Genomic DNA, 19395 nt, shown 5'->3' with positions numbered 1-19395 from the left:
CTAACTACGACTACAACACTTTAAACAACACCTCAGTACACCTTGTTTTTAAACTTAGAAGTTTTTCAGGTAAGTTTTCCAATTGGATTTCAGTGGATCAGTTTTTTCGGCCCTGACGCTCAGATTTATTCTCACATAGTGGAATTTCACCCAGCGGTCTATAAAGATAAACAGTGTTTTCAGAGAGCGTCTCGTCAGCCATGGATGAGTTTGTATTCAGTCCAGTGGTGCATTTGTCAGTGTCTGCAGGAACACAGATAGATGCTGCATACACACAGACTTATTGGCCTCATATAGGCTTCATCATGCTTCTCTCTCCATCTCCCTGACCAATCTTCGATCCTCAGCCCCTTTGCTTGTAGTTTCATCCCCAAACTCATCCCCAGCAGCTGGAAAAGAGACAAATAGTCTGACAAAGTGATCGATAGCGACAAATTAAAACAAATATGGTATTTTTAAAGGGATAGTCAGTCACAGAATTGATTAAAGTATGTCATTTTATTGACATTTGCAGGATCATTATTCGCCAGATATTAGATGATGAACTTTAGGTAATGAGATTTTTCATCACTCAAATTAATATAACCTATTTGGAAAAAAACAGTTTTTTCCTCCTTTGTTATTTGTGTAATTTAGATGCATTGAGGTTAAAATTTAAAAGAAAGGGCTGTATAATGAAAAACATGAAAAATTGATAATGTAAAAAACATAATAAAAATGCAGATTGTTTCCCTGCAGCTATTTCTCTCGAGTCTGATGATTAATGTTTTAGTTTCTTTTGTTTTCACACCCTCACCCACTTCCATCCTTATTCTAGAGGTGTCATCCTAAAGTGCCAGACGTGGACTCTGCATTTTTATTCTGCTGCTGTACTCGCCGTCCTCCCCGTCCTCCACTCGTCTGTCACACTCTCTTGCCTCGACACGAGCTAGCTCCTCATCCAGCTCTGTAGTCTAGCAGATTTTTAACACTCCATAAAATACAGTGCCGGTGAGGTGTTTGCACCAGCTGGGATTGGTCTTTCACAAGCTGATTATTGCTGAGTGAGGTGTTGTTACTTCTTTTTTGGATGTTGTGAGGGATATTTTGTCAGACTAATCTTAAATCTAAAAAATTGATATATTGTAATGTGCATTAATTTATGATGCTTTGAATTATTAATCTAAGATACTCTGGCTATGTGTGCGTGTGTAGATGGACGGGCTCTGGCCGTGGGGGGAATGGGTGCTGACCTGCTCCCTCGTAGCATCCTGCAGCAGTATGACCTGCGGAAGGACGTGTGGGCGCTACTTCCTCCAATGTTGACCCCACGCTACGATGCCAACACACAACTGCTGGGCAATAAACTCTACGTGGCAGGTACAAACGCACCACTGTGGCTGTGTTTATACTGCAATAGTTGCATTTTGTGTGTCAAACAACAGTTTCATTTGTACATATACATTTGACCTGATCTTAAAGGTGGCCGTCAGTGTAAGAGACCAGTAAAGGCCTTTGAGGTGTACGATGCAGAGACGCGTTCTTGGACAACGCTGCCCACGATGCCCTGTAAACGTTCCTATTGTGGCGTGATCTGGGACACAGCTGGGAGGCTCTGTCTGCTTGGAGGACTGCGACAAGGAGGAGGACACCAGAGCTCCAAGTTCACCAAGAACGTTAACATTTTCGACACTAACCAAGGTACAGAGAAACCCACACACGTTTGTAAATCTATCTTAGTGAGGACACTCATTGTCATAATGCATTCTCTAGCCCCGCAACCTAACCTTTACCATCAAAACTAAATGCCTAACCCTTACCCTGACCCTAACCTAAATGTAATTCTAACCTTAACCCCAAAACCAAGTCTTAACCCTTAAACAAGCCATTCAATTTTTTTCAGAAAGTGAGGACCGGCCAAAATGTCCTCATTTCTCAGAATAACACACACACACACACACACACACACACACACACACACACACACACACACACACACACACATTTTTTACTTTGAATTTAATCTCATCTTCATATAAATAATTATGAATTTATGATTCAATCTAATTTTATATTTTGGCCAAATGAAGTTTTCTGACTTTGCTCATGAAGTCAGAAAACAGTGAGAAAAGTTAAACCACGGTAAATGTTCTTGCTGAGCTATAAATCATAATGGTTGCTCAGAACCTCTGAACTTTATTTAAATTCTAAGGTTCTGAATATATGCCAAATATGTAAATTTTAACTGCAGTGGAATGTGTATAGAACAATCCAGCTAGAACAGTTGTTTGAATATTTCATTAATTTTTGTTAAATGCTAAGCCAGTGGTGTCCTTAGATCTAGAGCGAACTAGCATAGCAAGCTGTGTCTCCTTGTCTCCAGTCTTTATGCTAAACTACGCTAAATTCTTCTTGAGTTCATCTCCACATCACACAGCCTCAGACTCATTGATCTTCTCATCTCACTCTGATAAATGATGATATGTATATTGTATATCCCTGGGGTCATTACGCTCAAATTGGCTGATTAAGAGATTGAAATTAGACAGCACAGATTATGGGTATCATTATATTTTTTTGGGTATCAGCAAATGTATCCTCATCTCCATTTCCACTGACAGCATCTGTCTTCATTTTGTCCTTCCCGTCATACAAAGCAGCCATTAACATCAAGCTCACCATGAAGAGAAATGGTTTTGTCCTCAAACAGGCTGGTTCCTCTCTTAATTCTGAGCACACGCCGCATCCCACAACACTGGGAGATGACTTATCCCTTTATCTGGCAAAGACACCCCAGAGTAACAGGTGAACAAATTGAGGAGGGACCGGAAGGAGAAATGGGGGAGCAAAAATCAATAACTCATTTTAGACAGCTGGATATACGGTCACAATTCAGGATTGGTGGAAGCCAAATAAAGCAGAACACGCTGTGATAATGTTAATGTATGATAATGGGCAGGAAGCTTGCGTGTGTGTGTGTGTGTGTGTGTGTGTGTGTGTGTGTGTGTGTGTGTGTGTGTGTGTGTGTGTGTGTGTGTGTGTGTGTGTGTGTGTGTGTGTGTCTCTGTGTCTCTGTGTCTGTGTATCTGTCTGTGTGTGTGTGTCTGTGTGTGTGTAAGAGATATAAAAGGAGAAAGAAGGAAAGAAAACGGCTTCCAATACACACAAATACAAGTGTTCACGTGCATTCACTAATGCATAACCACACGCACGTGGACACACACATATACGGCGACGGCAGCCGTACCCCGTTTCTCCAATCTAATTTTGGTGGAGATGAGATGGGAGATGAGCAGTGGAGGGAGGGAGGGCTGGAGATGAGGACTGCTTTAGATTACAAGATCCAGAAACAGATTGCTTTATTATCCATCTGCAGCAATATCTCTACACACACACAGACACACGCACACACACATGGTCATGCAATCTGCTGTTGCACAGTGATATCCATTACTGTTCCATTCCATATCGCAAAGAATTGAGACGTACGCCTGTTAGGGGATGTTTCAGCATTGTTGGCAAGCTGCAACAAGTACAACAGAAATCCGAAAAAACTGAGTGAAAGTGTTGTGAAAGAACATTAACATGGTGAATGAAAAACTGTCTTTAGAAATTTGTTTAAGGGGTCAGTTCACCTAAATTGCTAAAAGAAATTTCCTCTTGAGGTATCGGTTTCTGAAACCGCTACCTCCACCACAGCACAGTAGAGAATTCAATGCTGTAAGAACCACAAAGAAATTCTATTCACCTCACCACTATTGGGGTGGAGGCAAAAAACTCAGAGATCTTGACAGACAAAGCTAAAACTTCAGCAGCACTGTTCAGAGTTTGCCTGTTTCAACCACAGCAACTTTTCTAGGAACACAAGAATTATTTTCAGACCTCTGGACAGTTTCTTGCTTTTTCACCTGAGTTGTGGTCCCAGAAAAGTCCCTGATCTGGAGATCGTATTTTCAAATACAAACAATTCGTTGAAGGCATTTTTGCCTTTATTTGATAGGGCAGTTTAAGTGTGAAAGGGGGAGAAAGAGAGGGGGACGACACACAGCAAAGGGATGCAAGCCAGAATCAAACCTGTGTAGCTGCTGCATAGCTCTACCAAGTGAGCTCCAGCACCAGCCAGGCAAAATTTGTGTGGACTACATTGGTTAGATGTGAGCCTCTTGGCTGAATGTGTACAACCTCATTCATACATTTAGCAAACTCTGGGTGCCAAACATTTTTATGATAATATGATAAGCAACAAAGTCACATAGTTTTACTTCCTGAGAGGTATACGAGCAGGAGGGAATAGAGTAAAAAATGCATGAATGAGTGAGAGAGAGATAGAGATCGTGATCTGACAAGTAACAATTTCATAATTTAAAAGCATAATTTGCTGTTTGTTTCACTTCAGTTAAGTACTAAGTTAGTATTGGGTGCATGTTTGGTTAATTATGATGAAATTTATTTTTTATGTGCTAACCATGGTCACATACAGATTGTGATAACTTTATATTTCCATCTTTATTGCACATGTCTGTCATCTTCCTCTTAGACAGCAGCAACAACAACCTCCTCTGAAAAGATGAAGCACACTATGTATTACCTGTGAGACAAAAACTGGGGCAAAAAGCAGCTTTCACTGCTGCTCATGAATGTTAATGGCTGAGCGTGTGATAATAATCGAAGGGGATGATGAGCATATGAGCATAAATCCTAGATCGTCCCATCTGGCTGATGTTGCGGTTTTACCTGCATTGGTTTCTAAATTAGTTGGACCCATTAAACCACAGCTAAGCTAGTGAGGTGCTAAGTGACAGAGCTGCAGCCATAATGACTCTGCTTTTGTTGTGTTTTAGAGGTTGTGGAAACAGACAGGTTTGCACAAGAGGATTATTTGGTTCCTAATCTGAGTTCTGTGGTACCTGGAACTATTTGGTCCAATAACAAGCATTTTTTTTTCAACCTGTTGATCCAGGGTTAGGTTTGGGTTAAGGCAGGAACTAGACCCCCACACACTGGCAGGGTCTAGAGTTGAGCAAGAGCAGGCTACACTTTGAAAAAAATGCAACTGATACATCCCACCACTTCCCATCTCTCGTCAATGCTCTGTCACCAAAACACATAAACGTTCACTGACATCTGCTAGTGGCCAAATTTTCCTTGCTCAATCGCTAACTTCTGGCTATCATCTCTGCTTCAGCTGTGTATGTCTCTCCGGCTGAGGACTCCAGTCGTGCGCAATGGGGTGCATGCAGGCAGGAAGGTCAGTTAGTGACAGCCAGGTATGATAGCCAATCATTTTATTCAGTCTGAATAAAGCTAACGATGCGTTTGTAACATGCAGCATGCTGGCAATTGGAAAGGAGTCAATATCTTTTTTATTTACCCACGTTTAAATAACCCACATATATCCACTCGTATCAGTATTATAATCATTCGAGGGCCACAGACAGCTTTTTTTCTTTTTTTCTTTTCAGATTACTTAACTCATTGATGGCTATCGAGCCGTAAAGAGCATCAACAATTAAGACAAAAAACATCATTCCTTTAAGGGAAACATGTCTTTTGCTTTCCTCATCTAGATTAATGAATTCTTCTGCTGTCATTGCATCTAATGAAGAAACGTTTTCATCAGTCCCTCATGACTGAACTAGTGCAGCTCAGGCAACAGCAACAGTAACCACAAATGTTGCATTCCTCCAGAGGCCAACGAGTAACAAGTGTTCCTGTGTTGTGATTGATGTCAAGCTTCAGATGGTAAAAACTGACCAAGAGACAAAAAAGCAGATGGGATGAGACCGATTTGGGAATAAAGAAATGGGTTTTTTTTGTCATAACAGCAGATCAGTTTGTAATTAAAACAAAGTAACGGTGAGATTGGGTCCAGAAGGATTGTCTGTGTAGTCAGCAGCGTCTGAGATTTCACAGACAGAATCCATCAAAGAGCGAGAACCAATCACCATTTCTAGTTTTAATCATGAGGGACAATTACAGAGGAGAGCTGAGGACCAAATTACCACCACACAGACTACAAAGCCCGGTCTTCAGAGGATCGCCTCATCTCCTCTGTTCTATTGTCACTCCCTCTCTCCGTCTGTAATCTCTCTCTGTGTATTTTCCCTGGCTCTCCTCCTCTTTATTCTCCTGTCCTGTCTCCCAGCAGAGTAGAATAATGCATGCTGGTGTTTTCCCTGCGTCCTACAAAGAAAATCTTGGTGCAAATTCTCTCCCAAGCAAATAGGATTCAGGCCGGCAGTCGCAGCTCAGTCTCAAAAGACTGACCCATAAGTCTGTATCGGGATGTGTTGACACAACTGTAATTTAAAAGAGAAATCCAGCCCCTAACACTGTAAGCGCTGTTTAAAAAAGAATTACTAGTGTGGTAGCTTGCATTCTGTTCTCACTTTGTAGATCAATTCTGTTTTATTTGCTATTGCTTGATAAATGGGAAAAATAGATGATGTCACAGTATGTTCCCAGCATCTAGTATGAAGAGAAATAGAAGATAGAATATAATGTCGGTATCGGATCAAAGAGAAGAATTTTCTTTCAGATATCCATCATTTTGTGTTCACAATCATTAACAGAAAGACAAATCAATTGCAGTGAAGGAAGTGATTTTTGACCAGAATGCAATGCAGTTACCGGTTGTTGCATCACTGTCAGACCGTAAAGGCCAAAAAGGAAGACAGTTTGATCTACTGAGGATTTTATATTTGTGTCCCCAGCTTGTACCATCATGTTGGATCTTTTGTTTGGGGGAATGGAGGCAAACCTTTTTCTCTATTTACAGTTTTCGCTTGTATTATTATTGATTTATTCTCTGTATCATTACATTAGAAACCAAACTTGGTGCTAAAAAAAAAATTTGTATTAACTAAGATGATAAATGTTTTCTGAACACAAGCAGCTGACCTAGAGCTGTGCCGAAAATATGGATAAACAGTCTAAAACCTCTCTTTAAATCATATCGTAAAAAGAAAATAAAGAATATGAATCTGAGCAAGGATACAACGCTTTCGGTGTAACTGCTGCAGGTCTTGAGGTTCGATAGTTTGTTCTTGACCACACAATGGCGCCTGGGATTTATTGAATGTCATAGATTGATGTAACACAACAGCGAATTACACACAGACAGGATTTTCCTCAGAGGTGAGAACCAGCTGTGATCTCTCGACTGTGATGTCTGCCCTGTAACTTAAGCAGGCTGGAAAAGAAAACACAGCTCCTGATCGCACTCTGCAACGAGCAAGAAAACTCCCCATCTGGCTACTTATCTTTCCCTCGCTTTTCTCTTGACCTTGTTGTCTCTGCCTTTTGTTTAAGAAAACGATTGAAAATAAATTGGAAAGAGCAGAGAGAATGAAAAGAGAATGAGAAGACAATGAGGGAGAAGACGTAGAGAAAGAAAATGGAAAAAAAGTATCAGAAATAATAAGAGGAAGAGAGAGATTCAGAAAAAGAAGAAAGCTTTTCTTGTGCTTTTCTTTTTCTTGTTCTGCCTCGATCTCTCTTTCTAATGCTCTCTCCCTCCCTCGCTCCCTAATGAAGTTATCTTTCTTACTCTGTCACGCTTCTCCTCAGTCTGGGTTTCCTACAGATAAACAAGACTTGGCAGCAACAAAACCTAAAAAAGAGAAAACTTCAGGAGAGAACCATTATTTTGAGGGCCATGTTTTTATTTCCTCCACTGTAATTTTCCTATCATCTGGAGTGTGGATGCTTGAGCGTGAAGCAAAATGTCACCTCTGCACTGCATACGGTTTTAAGAAAGAGCTTTAAGTGTCAGCTAATTAGGGAGATTAAATTAAAACTGTAATGTCTTCCACACCTGCGACTCGACTGATTCTTGCCTTTTGTTGTTTTGGGATTAAAGCTGCCAATGGCTATTTTAACGGGTAGATAAGAAAAAAGCACTTTCTCACCACTGCACCTGCGTTATAAATCCCAGTGGTGTTTTTTTTTTTTTTTGCATTAGCAATGTTCTGGGATGGAACCAGTTGAAGGATCATTTGTGCCTCATTGTAACGAACAGCTCCCACTGGTTGGTTGGGATATCTGTACAGAGGAGTGGGATATATGGGCCGAGTGGAAACAGTTGGCTTTTAAAGCAACACAATGCAAGATTAGCTCTTGGCTAAACACGGGCTCCCCCTACAGGTGGAATGCGTTATTCACTGTTGTTAACACAAGTTCTGGTCTGAGCCTCCTCATGTTCACAGCTGTGCACATGTGCATTTTTTGACAAGCTGACAGAGAAGAAACCGTCAAACCTCAGAGGCCAAAGAACCACATCGACTGACAAGGTTTTTGAGGTCTGACAGTAAATGTTTGCACATTGAGTGCACTCAACAGTAGCATAACAGCTTACAACACAGCGAAACAAGTTGCCGACACAGTTACAGTATAAACGTCTGAGCATGATGTTTTTCAAATCACTTCAAATTGTTTGGTAACTTGTAGCTATCTCTCGATATTGGTTTACTGAGGTTCTGACGATAATTTAGAGAGTCAACAACTTTACAGCCCATCATGAAACAAGCAGAAAAGCACAAGACGTAGCAAACAAGCTAAAGTTATGACTTACTGTCCAATAACAACAACGGCATGTCCACATCTGTCCTGCATCCTTTGGCCTCTTTAGCTCTCGCCAACAAGTGAAATGTGATCGGTTATTCACCAACAATGATTTGGTTTTCTCACTCTGTCACCTTTTCTCTCTCTTCTTCATATTTCCAGACCATTCAGCGGCTCTGCCATGATGCCACACTGAGAATGGCAAGCTAGTTATCTTATAGCTAGCTGCTAGCTCTGGCTCTGGCTCTGGCTCTGGTTGTTGGTGTGTGACGTGTGTCGTAAAGCAGTTCGTAATGTTCAACATACACCAGAGTTAAGTAATTCTGTTCCAGGTGTCGATTGAGCGCTGTGGCAATGACAAACAAGCCAGTATCCCTATTATCATTTTTTGTGCACCATCCGAATGATTTTGAAGCTGATATTTTAAGGTTTAAAAACGAACTAGTGTTGCTGGAGCAGGCATTCAAACTGAATACAGAAAGGCGGCTGTGTTGGTGGGGGGGTGGAGTAACAGTGTAATGCATTTACAGTCATATCAGATGCCAAAACATTGCAATGGATAATATTTCTCTACAAAAGTCAGCACAGCAACAGCTATTTTGTCTTTTGAAGTGACAACAGAAATACAGCATTCAAATTTACAAATAATCAACCAAGAAAAAAAACGTTGAGCCAGCTTCCCCTTTTGTGCTTAACGAATATGCACAGGTGTCCTGTTTCCATCCATGCTGTGCTGACAGGCTGGCTCCAATCCAAAAGAAAAGGAGGACAGCCTTAAGTCAGGACATTCTAGATGTAATGATAGTCAGTTTCAAGTTACCAGTTTAATGCAGAATTAAAATTTCTCATTAGAATGAATTCTCCTTCACGTTAATAATAAATGGACTGGGTATAGTGCTTTTCTAGTCATATCAACCACACAAAGCGCATTATATAGCAAAGTCCCATTCACCCATTCATACAGCACTTCTATGCACTGTGACTTTTTAATCACACACCATTCATACACTACTGGCAAAGCCATCAGGGTCAGTATTGTGCCCATGGACAGTTCGGCAAGCTGACTGGAGGAGCTTGGGATTGAACCAGAGACCTCCTGGTTATTGGACGACCAGCTCTACCCACTGTCGCCCATAAATGGGACTTCCAGTATTTTTCAACCCTATGTTGATAAATGTGGGTGTGTAACTAGCTGCTGCACGGTGGTGAGTGAGGCATCTTGTGGAGCGAGAAATGTTGCCAGACATTCTAAGCAAAGACCCACAAAAACAATTTGAGCTCGTTATTAGTGAAAAAAACAAACATTTAGTGGACATTTTGTGAACTGTCGCAGTTGCCCCCTTTGGTTGGTGGATGAAGTTTATATGTGACACTTACACACAAGCAAGAATTTCCTTCACACTGCACATAAGCAGCTGTCTTACAATGTATGATCACATGAATCAGCTTGTGAACCTCCACAGCTAATTTAGAGGTTGTCTCTCTCTCTCGTTTCACAGAACAGGAAGTCTTCTTTTTATCAAATGAACCAATGCACGATGACTCTGTCCTTTCTACCCTCTGGTGCACCTACTTAAGCATAATCTCCACAGACAGCTATTTAAATCTGTAATGAGGTTATCTGTAATGACTGATAAGGGCTCCCAGTGTCACCGTGAACTTTCTGCTTTCACTGTAGGCAGGTTCCCCCGCCCTCTGGAAAGATGAGGGGAATCAATAAATAAACAGTGCCGATTTATCCTCCTGTTCGGTAACTTTCGGTCAGTCAGCCTGCTCCAGACAAGGTCACTGTCCTTTCAGCTCCAGACAGACATGTTCTGACAACACAGTCTGTGTGGATTTCACGGACTGAACACTTCAGTAACACTTATGGATTGTGGACAAGGGACACTCTCTCCATAATTGTCACTACTTAATTGGAAGACACCAGTCATGGAGGGAACAGAACCTCTCTGCTATTTAAAGAAATATCCAAAAACTGCTGAACTAATTTTCTTGAAACCTGGTGGAAGAATGGGACATGGGCCAAAAGGAACCAAATACATTTTATCGCAGATCTGGAGAATGACTTTTTTTTTATGACTTTCTCTATCATTGTGAGATTTCTACAAAATCTAGTCTCTATTTTCTATTATTATTTCTATAGCAACAATAATAGTTTTTCACATAATTTTCACTTATTTCCAAAGGAATACATGATCCTCAAAGAGGACAGATATTTCTCAGTGTATAAAATTTGGTGTGATTGACTGACTTTAAGGGGAATGTTGGGCCTTGGCGAAGGCAAGTGCTGTTCTTGTTCAGTTAAGCAGTTTTTTTTGCTTTTAGTTCCTTTACTTGGTTTATTTGTTTTTTGTTACGTATGTAACTTGGGACAGGACATGGTGTGTCTAAAAAATGACTCTGGACTTTCTCACCCAGACCAGCCCCAGTAACCCCTCGCGGGCATGAAACCTGTAATTTATCTTTTTATGGGTTGTATCATCAGCTTGAGGTCATTTTTTTCTTCAACCTTTTCATCTCTGCCCTTCCTCTCTCGGGGTTTGGATTTTTGTCCATTTTGCACGTTCAATGCTGCTATCAATTGCTTGTAAATATGAGATTTTCACAACGTCTACTGCAAGCGAAGCAACTGTGCCACAATTCAGTTTTGCTTTCAGATGACATCAGCCCAGAATGAGAAGAGCTACCTCCCTGTATGTAGGGGTGGGGGCCGCTCTGCTCTGGTTTCAACAACCCACTACTACACAGTAAACCTGGTGTCAGATGAACTGCAGTTTGCAGGAGTCCAGTTGAATTTTAATGCTGCTGAACCGACTTCAGAGTTAAGAGCAGCCATCTTAGGCATACAACCTCCTTTCCATAGTAAATAGGAAGATGGCCCAGAAGAAAAACAAAGCTGATTGAAGTGATCTTGTCAACATCAGTGTCAGTGTTTGTCTCTCATTATTCATCAGTTCAGTTTTTTCATGTAAGTACAGTCATAAAAATGATGAGCGAGCAGGCAAACAAAGTTGTTCTCTCTGACCTCCAGCTCCAGCCTTCCTGTCCCCTCACTGTCTGTTTGTAGTCTGTTTGTTATAACCTTCGTGCGCCCTTGCCAGCTGTGTGTGTGTGTGTGTGTGTGTGTGTGTGTGTGTGTGTGTGTGTGTGTGTGTGTGTGTGTGTGTGTGTGTGTGTGTGTGTGTGTGTGTGTGTGTGTGTGTGTGCGCGCTGTATGTTCAAGTCCTCACTGCAGCTGCCTGGTGGATGACCTGTTTGCGGAAGGTCACTCTGAATAAACAGGCTCAGCAGCATCCTGTCTATCGGAAGGTGCACTACAGTGCCACTGGACTTCACCTCAAATACTTTATAAACTTGTGCACACCCACACTCACACATTTACTAATTCGTGCTCTTGCTTCTTCTTCTTCTTTGTCTGCAGGTGTGTGGTTGAAGTCGGAGGAGACGGTGGCTCTGAAAACAAAGAGAGCTGACTTTGCTGCTGCGTTCCTGCGCGGCCGGATGGTCATAGCAGGAGGACTTGGTAAGAGAGACAAATGGTAAACTAAAACTTCTGCTGCTCAAACATGTTTGTTTGTGCTGCAGCTTGGTGTGTCAGCTATTGGAATAACACTTTTGTGGCTCAGGCTATCTCATTCCATCCCTGGATCTAGTGAAACATTATTTGAACCAACAATTGTATAATTGTTTTTTTCTAATAGTCACAAAGCACAGGGTAGCTTTTTCTGCTGCATTGCGAAAGCAAACATGCGAGCTATTCATAGTAGGGTTGGGAGACTAGCTAAAATTTACCAATCAGCCACCGTCAGCCCAACAATCGTCGGGTCTGAGAGGTGAAGCCGATGCGAAAGTGCAAAAAACTGCAGTTCACTGAGTAGCTGCCTGAGGGTGGCTCCAGGAACGAGTCAGTCCCCATTGACAAGCATGAGCCTGCGCTGCAGAGTCCGGGGAGCAGGAACCGGAGCGGGCGTCGGCTTCACCACCGACCGGGGTAAAGGAACAGCTTTTCAGCATCTTTTATTTAACAGAAAGAGCAAACATAAATTCAATAAAGTAAACTTAAAGCCAAAAACACAACCTTTTCAGGCGCAGCAGCAGCTCCGTTCAGTCTGTCTCTTTCTCCATATGTGGACCTCATGTGTTTCTCCCTGTGGCAGCTCTCCTGCTGCCTTTATATCCAGGGAGAGTGTTTGGCCAGCTAGACTCAGCTGTGCCAATTTACCCTCCCTAGTACAGCTGGAGGTGCTCACATCCGAGCCACCTGCACGCCCACAAATGAGTATATATGACATAAAATATAATTAAAGAAAAAGAGTGCCAGTTCCCAGGTTAATTATTTGAGTTGAATTAATTCTCGAGGTGAGAGAATATGATCTGCTTGAGGAAATTACGTCAAATTTGGTACAAACATTTACTAAGGCTCAAAAATGAACTGATTACACTTTTGTAGTAGAAGTTCAAAAGGTCAAGGTCACATGACCTTGCGTTGTATTGAACACAATATTTCAGAAATGCCCAAAGGGATTTTCATTACATCTGGTGGTCAAAGGTCAAGGTCAAAGTGACCTCACGTCCCTGTGAATGTGATGTATTAGGTCTGCCCGTAAGGAATTTCATTACCTCTGGTAAAATTCAATTGGACTCAAAGATAAAGTGATTACGTTTCATGGGTCAAAGGTCACAGTCACATTACATGAATCTGGGGAAAAAAGTATGTAGAAATATGTTCACTGAAACTACACTGGTTGGTGGAGGCATACAACCGCAGTGCGGTAATTCTAGTTTATCAGCTGAAGCATTTACTGTCTGTCTGTGACCAACATGGCATCTTTTATTGTACCAGGTCTTTCTCATCTGCACTGGCAGAATTGTTTTGTCTTTTACATTGGACCATAGTCTGTATAGAAACGGACGCAGACTCAGGGCTCAGAAAGTGAAGCCAATGCGGAAGTGCCTGAAACCTGTGTTGTCTTGAATGACGTGCAGAGGGTGACTCCACTGATTGAAAAAAGGACTCAGTTTCTATAAAAGTCTATGAGAAAATGTACCTACTTCTCACTTGATTTATAACGTTAGTAAATATTTTCTTGAAGAGTTTATGTTCTCAATCTCTATAGATTCAAGTCTTCTTAAATACATCAAGACATTAATTTTGTATTAGTCAAATAGACGATAAACCACTGCATGCATTGGGATGTGGATACCGTGTGATTGACAGCTAGTACTGTCCAATTGGTGGAGGTCCCTAAGGTAACTTTTCAATGAATCTACCATCAGCACAACTGGTAAACTGTTGCACAGGTTTAGAGTCTGCAGTGAAATCATTAGAGCACTATCAGAGCTTTTTGCTGCCATATCAAGTTTATTATTTCAGGGAATTTATTACTTAAATGCAATAATATTTGCACTGGAACTTAAATCTCTAAACTCTAATCTCTCAATTTAATATCATAAAAAGGCACTGGCTGCGCTTTGAGAAAAGGACTAAGGTATATATTTGAGCAGTTGTATTATTGTCTTTTGAGACTTTAAAGTTTTTCACTGAGTTTTCCCTGAAATCCATACAGTATGTTTGCTTCATCCAAATAAACAAAACATAAATAATTCAGAGGAGGTGAATTAATTCACATTGTGCTACAGCATCAAAAAAGGAGATTTATCAAATTCAACAGCAACATCCTTTTACAGAAACAGTTACTCGGGACATCCGCAGAGCACGATGTCCACGGTGTTAATTGGAGCTACTTTCTTCATAGTCGATATGAAAGCTGTTTACAGTTTGTGGTGAACACTCGCCCTCAGAGGAAATATCTCCCCGCCCTCACAATTTAACCCCTGGCTGTAAAAATAGTCTCAAACACCTGATTAGCTGCAGCATTTGGAGCAAAATTCTGATGTAAAGGTAAATCTGAGATAACTGAGATTTAAAGGGGAAATTTAGAAATATTGTTCTGTGACTGTGTGTGTTTTCATGCCCTCCTACATTCTTTAGGTCATGAACCCTCGGCTCTGGACACAGTGGAGGCCTTTGATCCTCAAAGGAAGAAGTGGGAGAGGTTAGCTCCCATGAGCTTCCCGAGATGCTCCGCCTCCTCCATTGTCATCAGAGACCGCCTCCTGGTGGTGGGAGGAGTCAACCAGGTACAGAAGGCCTCAGTGTCACTCCAAGGTTTTGTTCTGTTAAACAGAAAGTAATTACAGTAACTTAGCAGCTGAATGAATCAATATCAGCAGATGCTCACTGTTTAGAAAAGAGGAAAAAATGATGTCCCATTTTATTTCAAGTTTATTTATACCATCACCCATCATGTGGAGCAGCAGCTGCTGCTGAGTGAGAGGTCATGCTTGTGTGTGGACGTGTGTAGCTGTCTGTCGACTTACTCACTGCATGTATGTCCATGAGGATCACACCTACACAGATCTGTCCCTGCTTTACTCACTGCACACGACAGTGCTGGACAGTGACATCCTACTTATATTACCTTGTCATGAAACAACCGTCACTTTTCTCTAACAACAAATACAGAAGATAACAGTGCAGGAATGACCAATAGTAACCTCTACATTACATTATTACATATCATGTAGCGGACGCTTTTATCCAAAGCGACTTACAATAAGTGCATTCAACCATGAGGGTACAAATGGTTGAATGTGTCTCTACTACACAATTAACTCACATCAAAATTAAACCTGCTCATCCATAGTATTAAAACTGTTGATAAAAATGGACGAGGCGTTTCTGCGTCCTCCCACTATCCAGACACGAAGCCAATAAGCTGCCATCTGGAGCATCTGGAGCCAGAGTGTGCGCAGTAGCGATCAGCAGATGGTACATATGCTCAACCAATCCCAAGTCAGTGTCAAGTATCAATCATGATGTTTCACCCTGTTTTCCTTACATCAGATAGCTAATTAAAACCAAACCACTATCAGAAACATGAGCACTTGAACAGTCATCAGCGTGATAAGAACTACCTTAAGTGACAGGAACTACCTTTTAGAAAAATGTACTTCATGTGCACTGTGACTTTTTAGTTTATGTCCCAACTGCTAACACGGAAGAGGCAGGGTTTATGACCTGTACTGCAGACAGCCACCAGGGGGCGATGGACATCAAGTCCTTCTCCAGCTGTAACTTTGTGTTTTCAGGGAAAGAAGTTTCTTCTGTTTCTCATCTTAAATCTAAGTCTCTCTCAGATGACTTATTGACTCTCGAAATTGTAAATCATTCATAATCAGGCCTCCACTCTGTCGTCTGATTGGTTGGGCAGGATATTAGAAAACAATTCCTGCTGGAATCAATGCAAATATACCTTGTGTATTACTATGGATTACGAAGAATCAATTGTTGGAGAAGAGTATCCAGAAGAAATGTAGTGCTGTTTACTCCAGTATATTCCTGCCTTCAGTGAAGGAAATTAGATTTGTTCAATAATAATTTGAACACTTTAAAGGGGACATAGCATGCCCATTTTACCACAAGTTGATATGGTTCCTTGGGGTCTTAATGAAATGTCTGTAACATACTTTGGTCAAAATACCACAAGGATCATATAAAACAGCACCCTTTTTACCCTGTATAAAACAGCCCTCCACAGAGTGACCTGTTTTGAGTGCCTGTTCCTTTAAATGCTAATGAGCCAGCTCCCCCCTCCCCCCTCATGATTTTAAACGATATAAATTACATATTTTATATGATATAAATTATCAAATATGCATCCCATACTTTGTATTCCCCTTGTTGTCCTGGAGTTTTAATTTTCCCAATCACATAATTAAATGTCCCCCTCTGCCCATCCACTACAAGCACACAAGCAGACAGACAGAGAGAGAAAGAGAGGGGGGGGGCTATGAAGACCATCATTTACCCCCGAACCCCGACATTCAACGGGTACAACAACAAGCGGAGAAAGTAGAATCGCGGGCTGACCTTATATATACAGTCTATGGGGCTGACCAGCGGAGAAATGCTCGTCCCGTGTGAACAGCCAGGCGGCTGCGTGCTGGAGAACGGCGCTGCGCTGCCTCGCAGCGGCGCTTCCGCGTCCGGTGTACCCCGGCGTAACTACTGTACCCCGGCGTAACTACTGTAACCTGGCGTAACTACTGTACCCCGGCGTAACTACTGTAACCCGGCGTACAGTAGTGCTGAACACTGCGGAAGTCTTCCACACAGCTGGCAGTGTGGAAGACCGCTGCGAGGCAGCGCAGCGCCGTTCTCAAGCGCGCAGCCGCCTGGCTGTTCACACGGGACGAGCATTTCTCCGCGCTGGTCAGCCCCATAGACTGTATATATAAGGTCAGCCCGCGATTCTGCTTTCTCCGCTTGTTGTTGTACCCGTTGAATGTCGGGGTTCGGGGGTTACAGTAGCGCTGAACACTGCGGAAGTCCTCCACACTTCTGGCTGTGTGGCGCTGACACAAATTCCAGCTCACGCACGGGAGAGCGAGCGGTCGCTCCCGAGCAGCTGCTGCAGCCTCCCAGTCCCAACGATCCAGACAAATGCCACATGTGAGTGAATCGCGGGCTGACCAGCGGAGAAATGCTCGTCCCGTGTGAACAGCCCGGCTGCGTGCTTGGGAACGGCGCTGCGCTGCCTCCGGTGTAAACCCGGCGTAGCGAGTGTGGGAGGACAGGGGGGGGGGTGGGCCAAGACCATGTAGGGAGACTTCCAGTTCCTTGTTACGACACAAAACCCAGGAAGCGCAATCGAGTCGCTCAAGCATGACGTTTCTGACTTAGAGGAACTATAACAAAACGCGCGAGTGTTTTTTCCCCAGAGTTTTTGGGTTGGTAGACATGCCAGATACCCACATTAACCTGTAGAAGCACTAACAAAGTGGAATTTGCATGCTATGTCCCCTTTAAGAACAGAACAGGTGATTTAGAGAAAGTCACCATTTGTTAAATTAGGGACATTGTGGCCTAACATGAGATTTCAGAGCATGTGAAACCAAACACTGTCAGAGCTACAGATTCAGACCTGCAGCTTCAGTTCAACCTGCACCAGTGTCAGCATGACAAGACACGGCGTAGAAATGTAGGTAAATATTTAAAAAACTATTAAAAGAAATTAAGTAGTTTATGGTTAACCCTAACCCTTTCACAACGAGATTGAGTTTGAACAGTTTCTAAGACTTTTTTTGGTGCTCATACCCATGAATCAATCTGCTGATGAGGACTGTGTGAGCTCCAGAACAAATAAGTATGTAAGTGGAGCTTGAGTTGAGGTTTGTCAGCTGCTGTTTCCAAGGTCAACAGCTGTTTAGCCCAACATATGACACTTTTAGGAAGGTCACAGACAATTAACACTTTATCTCAAACCAACTACACCTATGTTGTGTTTGTTGACTTTCCAACAATGTTCAAACCACAGAAATCCCCAATTTTATTGAAGGTACCATGACGTTTCATTTTGGTCGAATTTAATTACGTCATATCCAGTTTAACTGTGGCTTTGCTCATCATTATGTAACGTGAGCTCCGTCCACCTCCAATCAGCCAATACATAAATAACTAAAAGTGACCTAACGTTGGCAACTCACATTGAGATCCTGTTTTAGAAAATGTCTTATATAGTTCTTTGATACTCACTGAAGACTGTTAAACCTTGAGATAAAAGCACAAAGAAAGGAGCAGCCAGAGAGAAAACCCCCTGCAACATTAGAAACGCTGCACCTATCACTTTAACTGCCTGTTGGTTTCAACAGAATTAATGAAACTGTTCTGTTAGTGACTGAACAGCTCCCCCTTGTGGAGAAATCTTTAGCCCACTAAAAGTCACTGAGTTTGCACATGAGCTTCAAGCCACATCTCAATATCTAATTATTGACAGAATTGATTATTATTGAGTGGATTATTGTTTCATGGTCAGAAGGAAAAGGAGGCTTTTGTTTTAAGGTAGTTAACTAGAGAGTAAGAGTACTCTTACCTGCTATTATTAAAATACAACAGCTGGCTGACTGACTCAAAACAGTGGTTCAACTATTGACAGGGACTGTGTTCACTTACTATGTCAGTACAGAAACACGTCCAGCCTTTGACTCCTCACTATCTTTTTATTTCGCTCTCTTTCAGGTTCCCAGCTCAGCCCATGAGATCCTCTATGTGAAAGAAGAAGAGTGTGTGTAGCCTGTAGAGACTGACCCCAAATCAGATTCCAGCAACCCTCCTGAATCCGACTGTAGTGCAGAGTGTGTGCGAAGCTTTGAGAACACTGAGGCAGATGGAGTCATGACGTGTGCTGCAACAGATAACACTTCCCCCTGCTGGACTGCACGGACACTGAGACCCACATGGAAGCACACACATGCACAATGGAGGAGCTGGCTCTTTCTTCACCCCAACTCATGTTTCCTGATATTTTCAGTATGTTACACTTCTGCGTTGTACGTTGTTGTGCATACTTGGGGAAGAGGATATTTTGTAGCGATCTTGTCTAGTACTATAGACAGAGTATATGGAAGACCTACTGAGTTGTATGGGGTAAATGCATTTCATGTTTGGTTTGTTAAAATGTGTTTATTTGTGATCAGCTTGCTAACAACTGAGCATATGTAGACAGTGTGACTTTTATCTAGTTTGATGAAACATGCAATATTATATAAAGAAAGTCATTACAAAAGAGGGAGGTTTACTTATATAACTGTATAGCAACAACATTTGCACTGAAGCACCAACACTGAGTGGAGGTTGCTTCTAATATTAATAACTTCTGGTGTAGTGTATTGTAGTAATTACACTGAGAATGCTGTACTACCACTCCTCTGTGCTGTAACAGTGCACATTTGTGATTATTACCATAGATCTGTTTAAATGCATTGCGTATATGAAGAGAACAGATGTAT

General features: G+C 42.0%; 1 protein-coding gene across 6 annotated transcripts in view; it reads left to right on the top strand.

Annotated features, from left to right (window-relative positions):
* Positions 1–19109, top strand: part of klhdc8a (kelch domain containing 8A) — a 46367-nt gene extending 27258 nt beyond the window's left edge. For all 6 annotated transcript variants that reach the window (XM_034586174.1, XM_034586176.1, XM_034586173.1 and 3 more), the window contains 5 exons: positions 1195–1359; positions 1462–1680; positions 11966–12067; positions 14537–14685; positions 18626–19109. In XM_034586174.1, coding sequence (XP_034442065.1) covers positions 1195–1359; positions 1462–1680; positions 11966–12067; positions 14537–14685; positions 18626–18679 — 689 coding nt within the window. In that variant the 3' untranslated portion in view covers positions 18680–19109. The remainder of the gene's footprint in view (positions 1–1194; positions 1360–1461; positions 1681–11965; positions 12068–14536; positions 14686–18625) is intronic.
* The last annotated feature ends 286 nt before the right edge of the window (positions 19110–19395 follow it).

Source organism: Hippoglossus hippoglossus, chromosome 5 (assembly GCF_009819705.1).
Source record: "Hippoglossus hippoglossus isolate fHipHip1 chromosome 5, fHipHip1.pri, whole genome shotgun sequence".
Lineage (NCBI taxonomy): Eukaryota > Metazoa > Chordata > Actinopteri > Pleuronectiformes > Pleuronectidae > Hippoglossus > Hippoglossus hippoglossus.
This window is presented reverse-complemented; position numbering and strand designations above follow the sequence as displayed.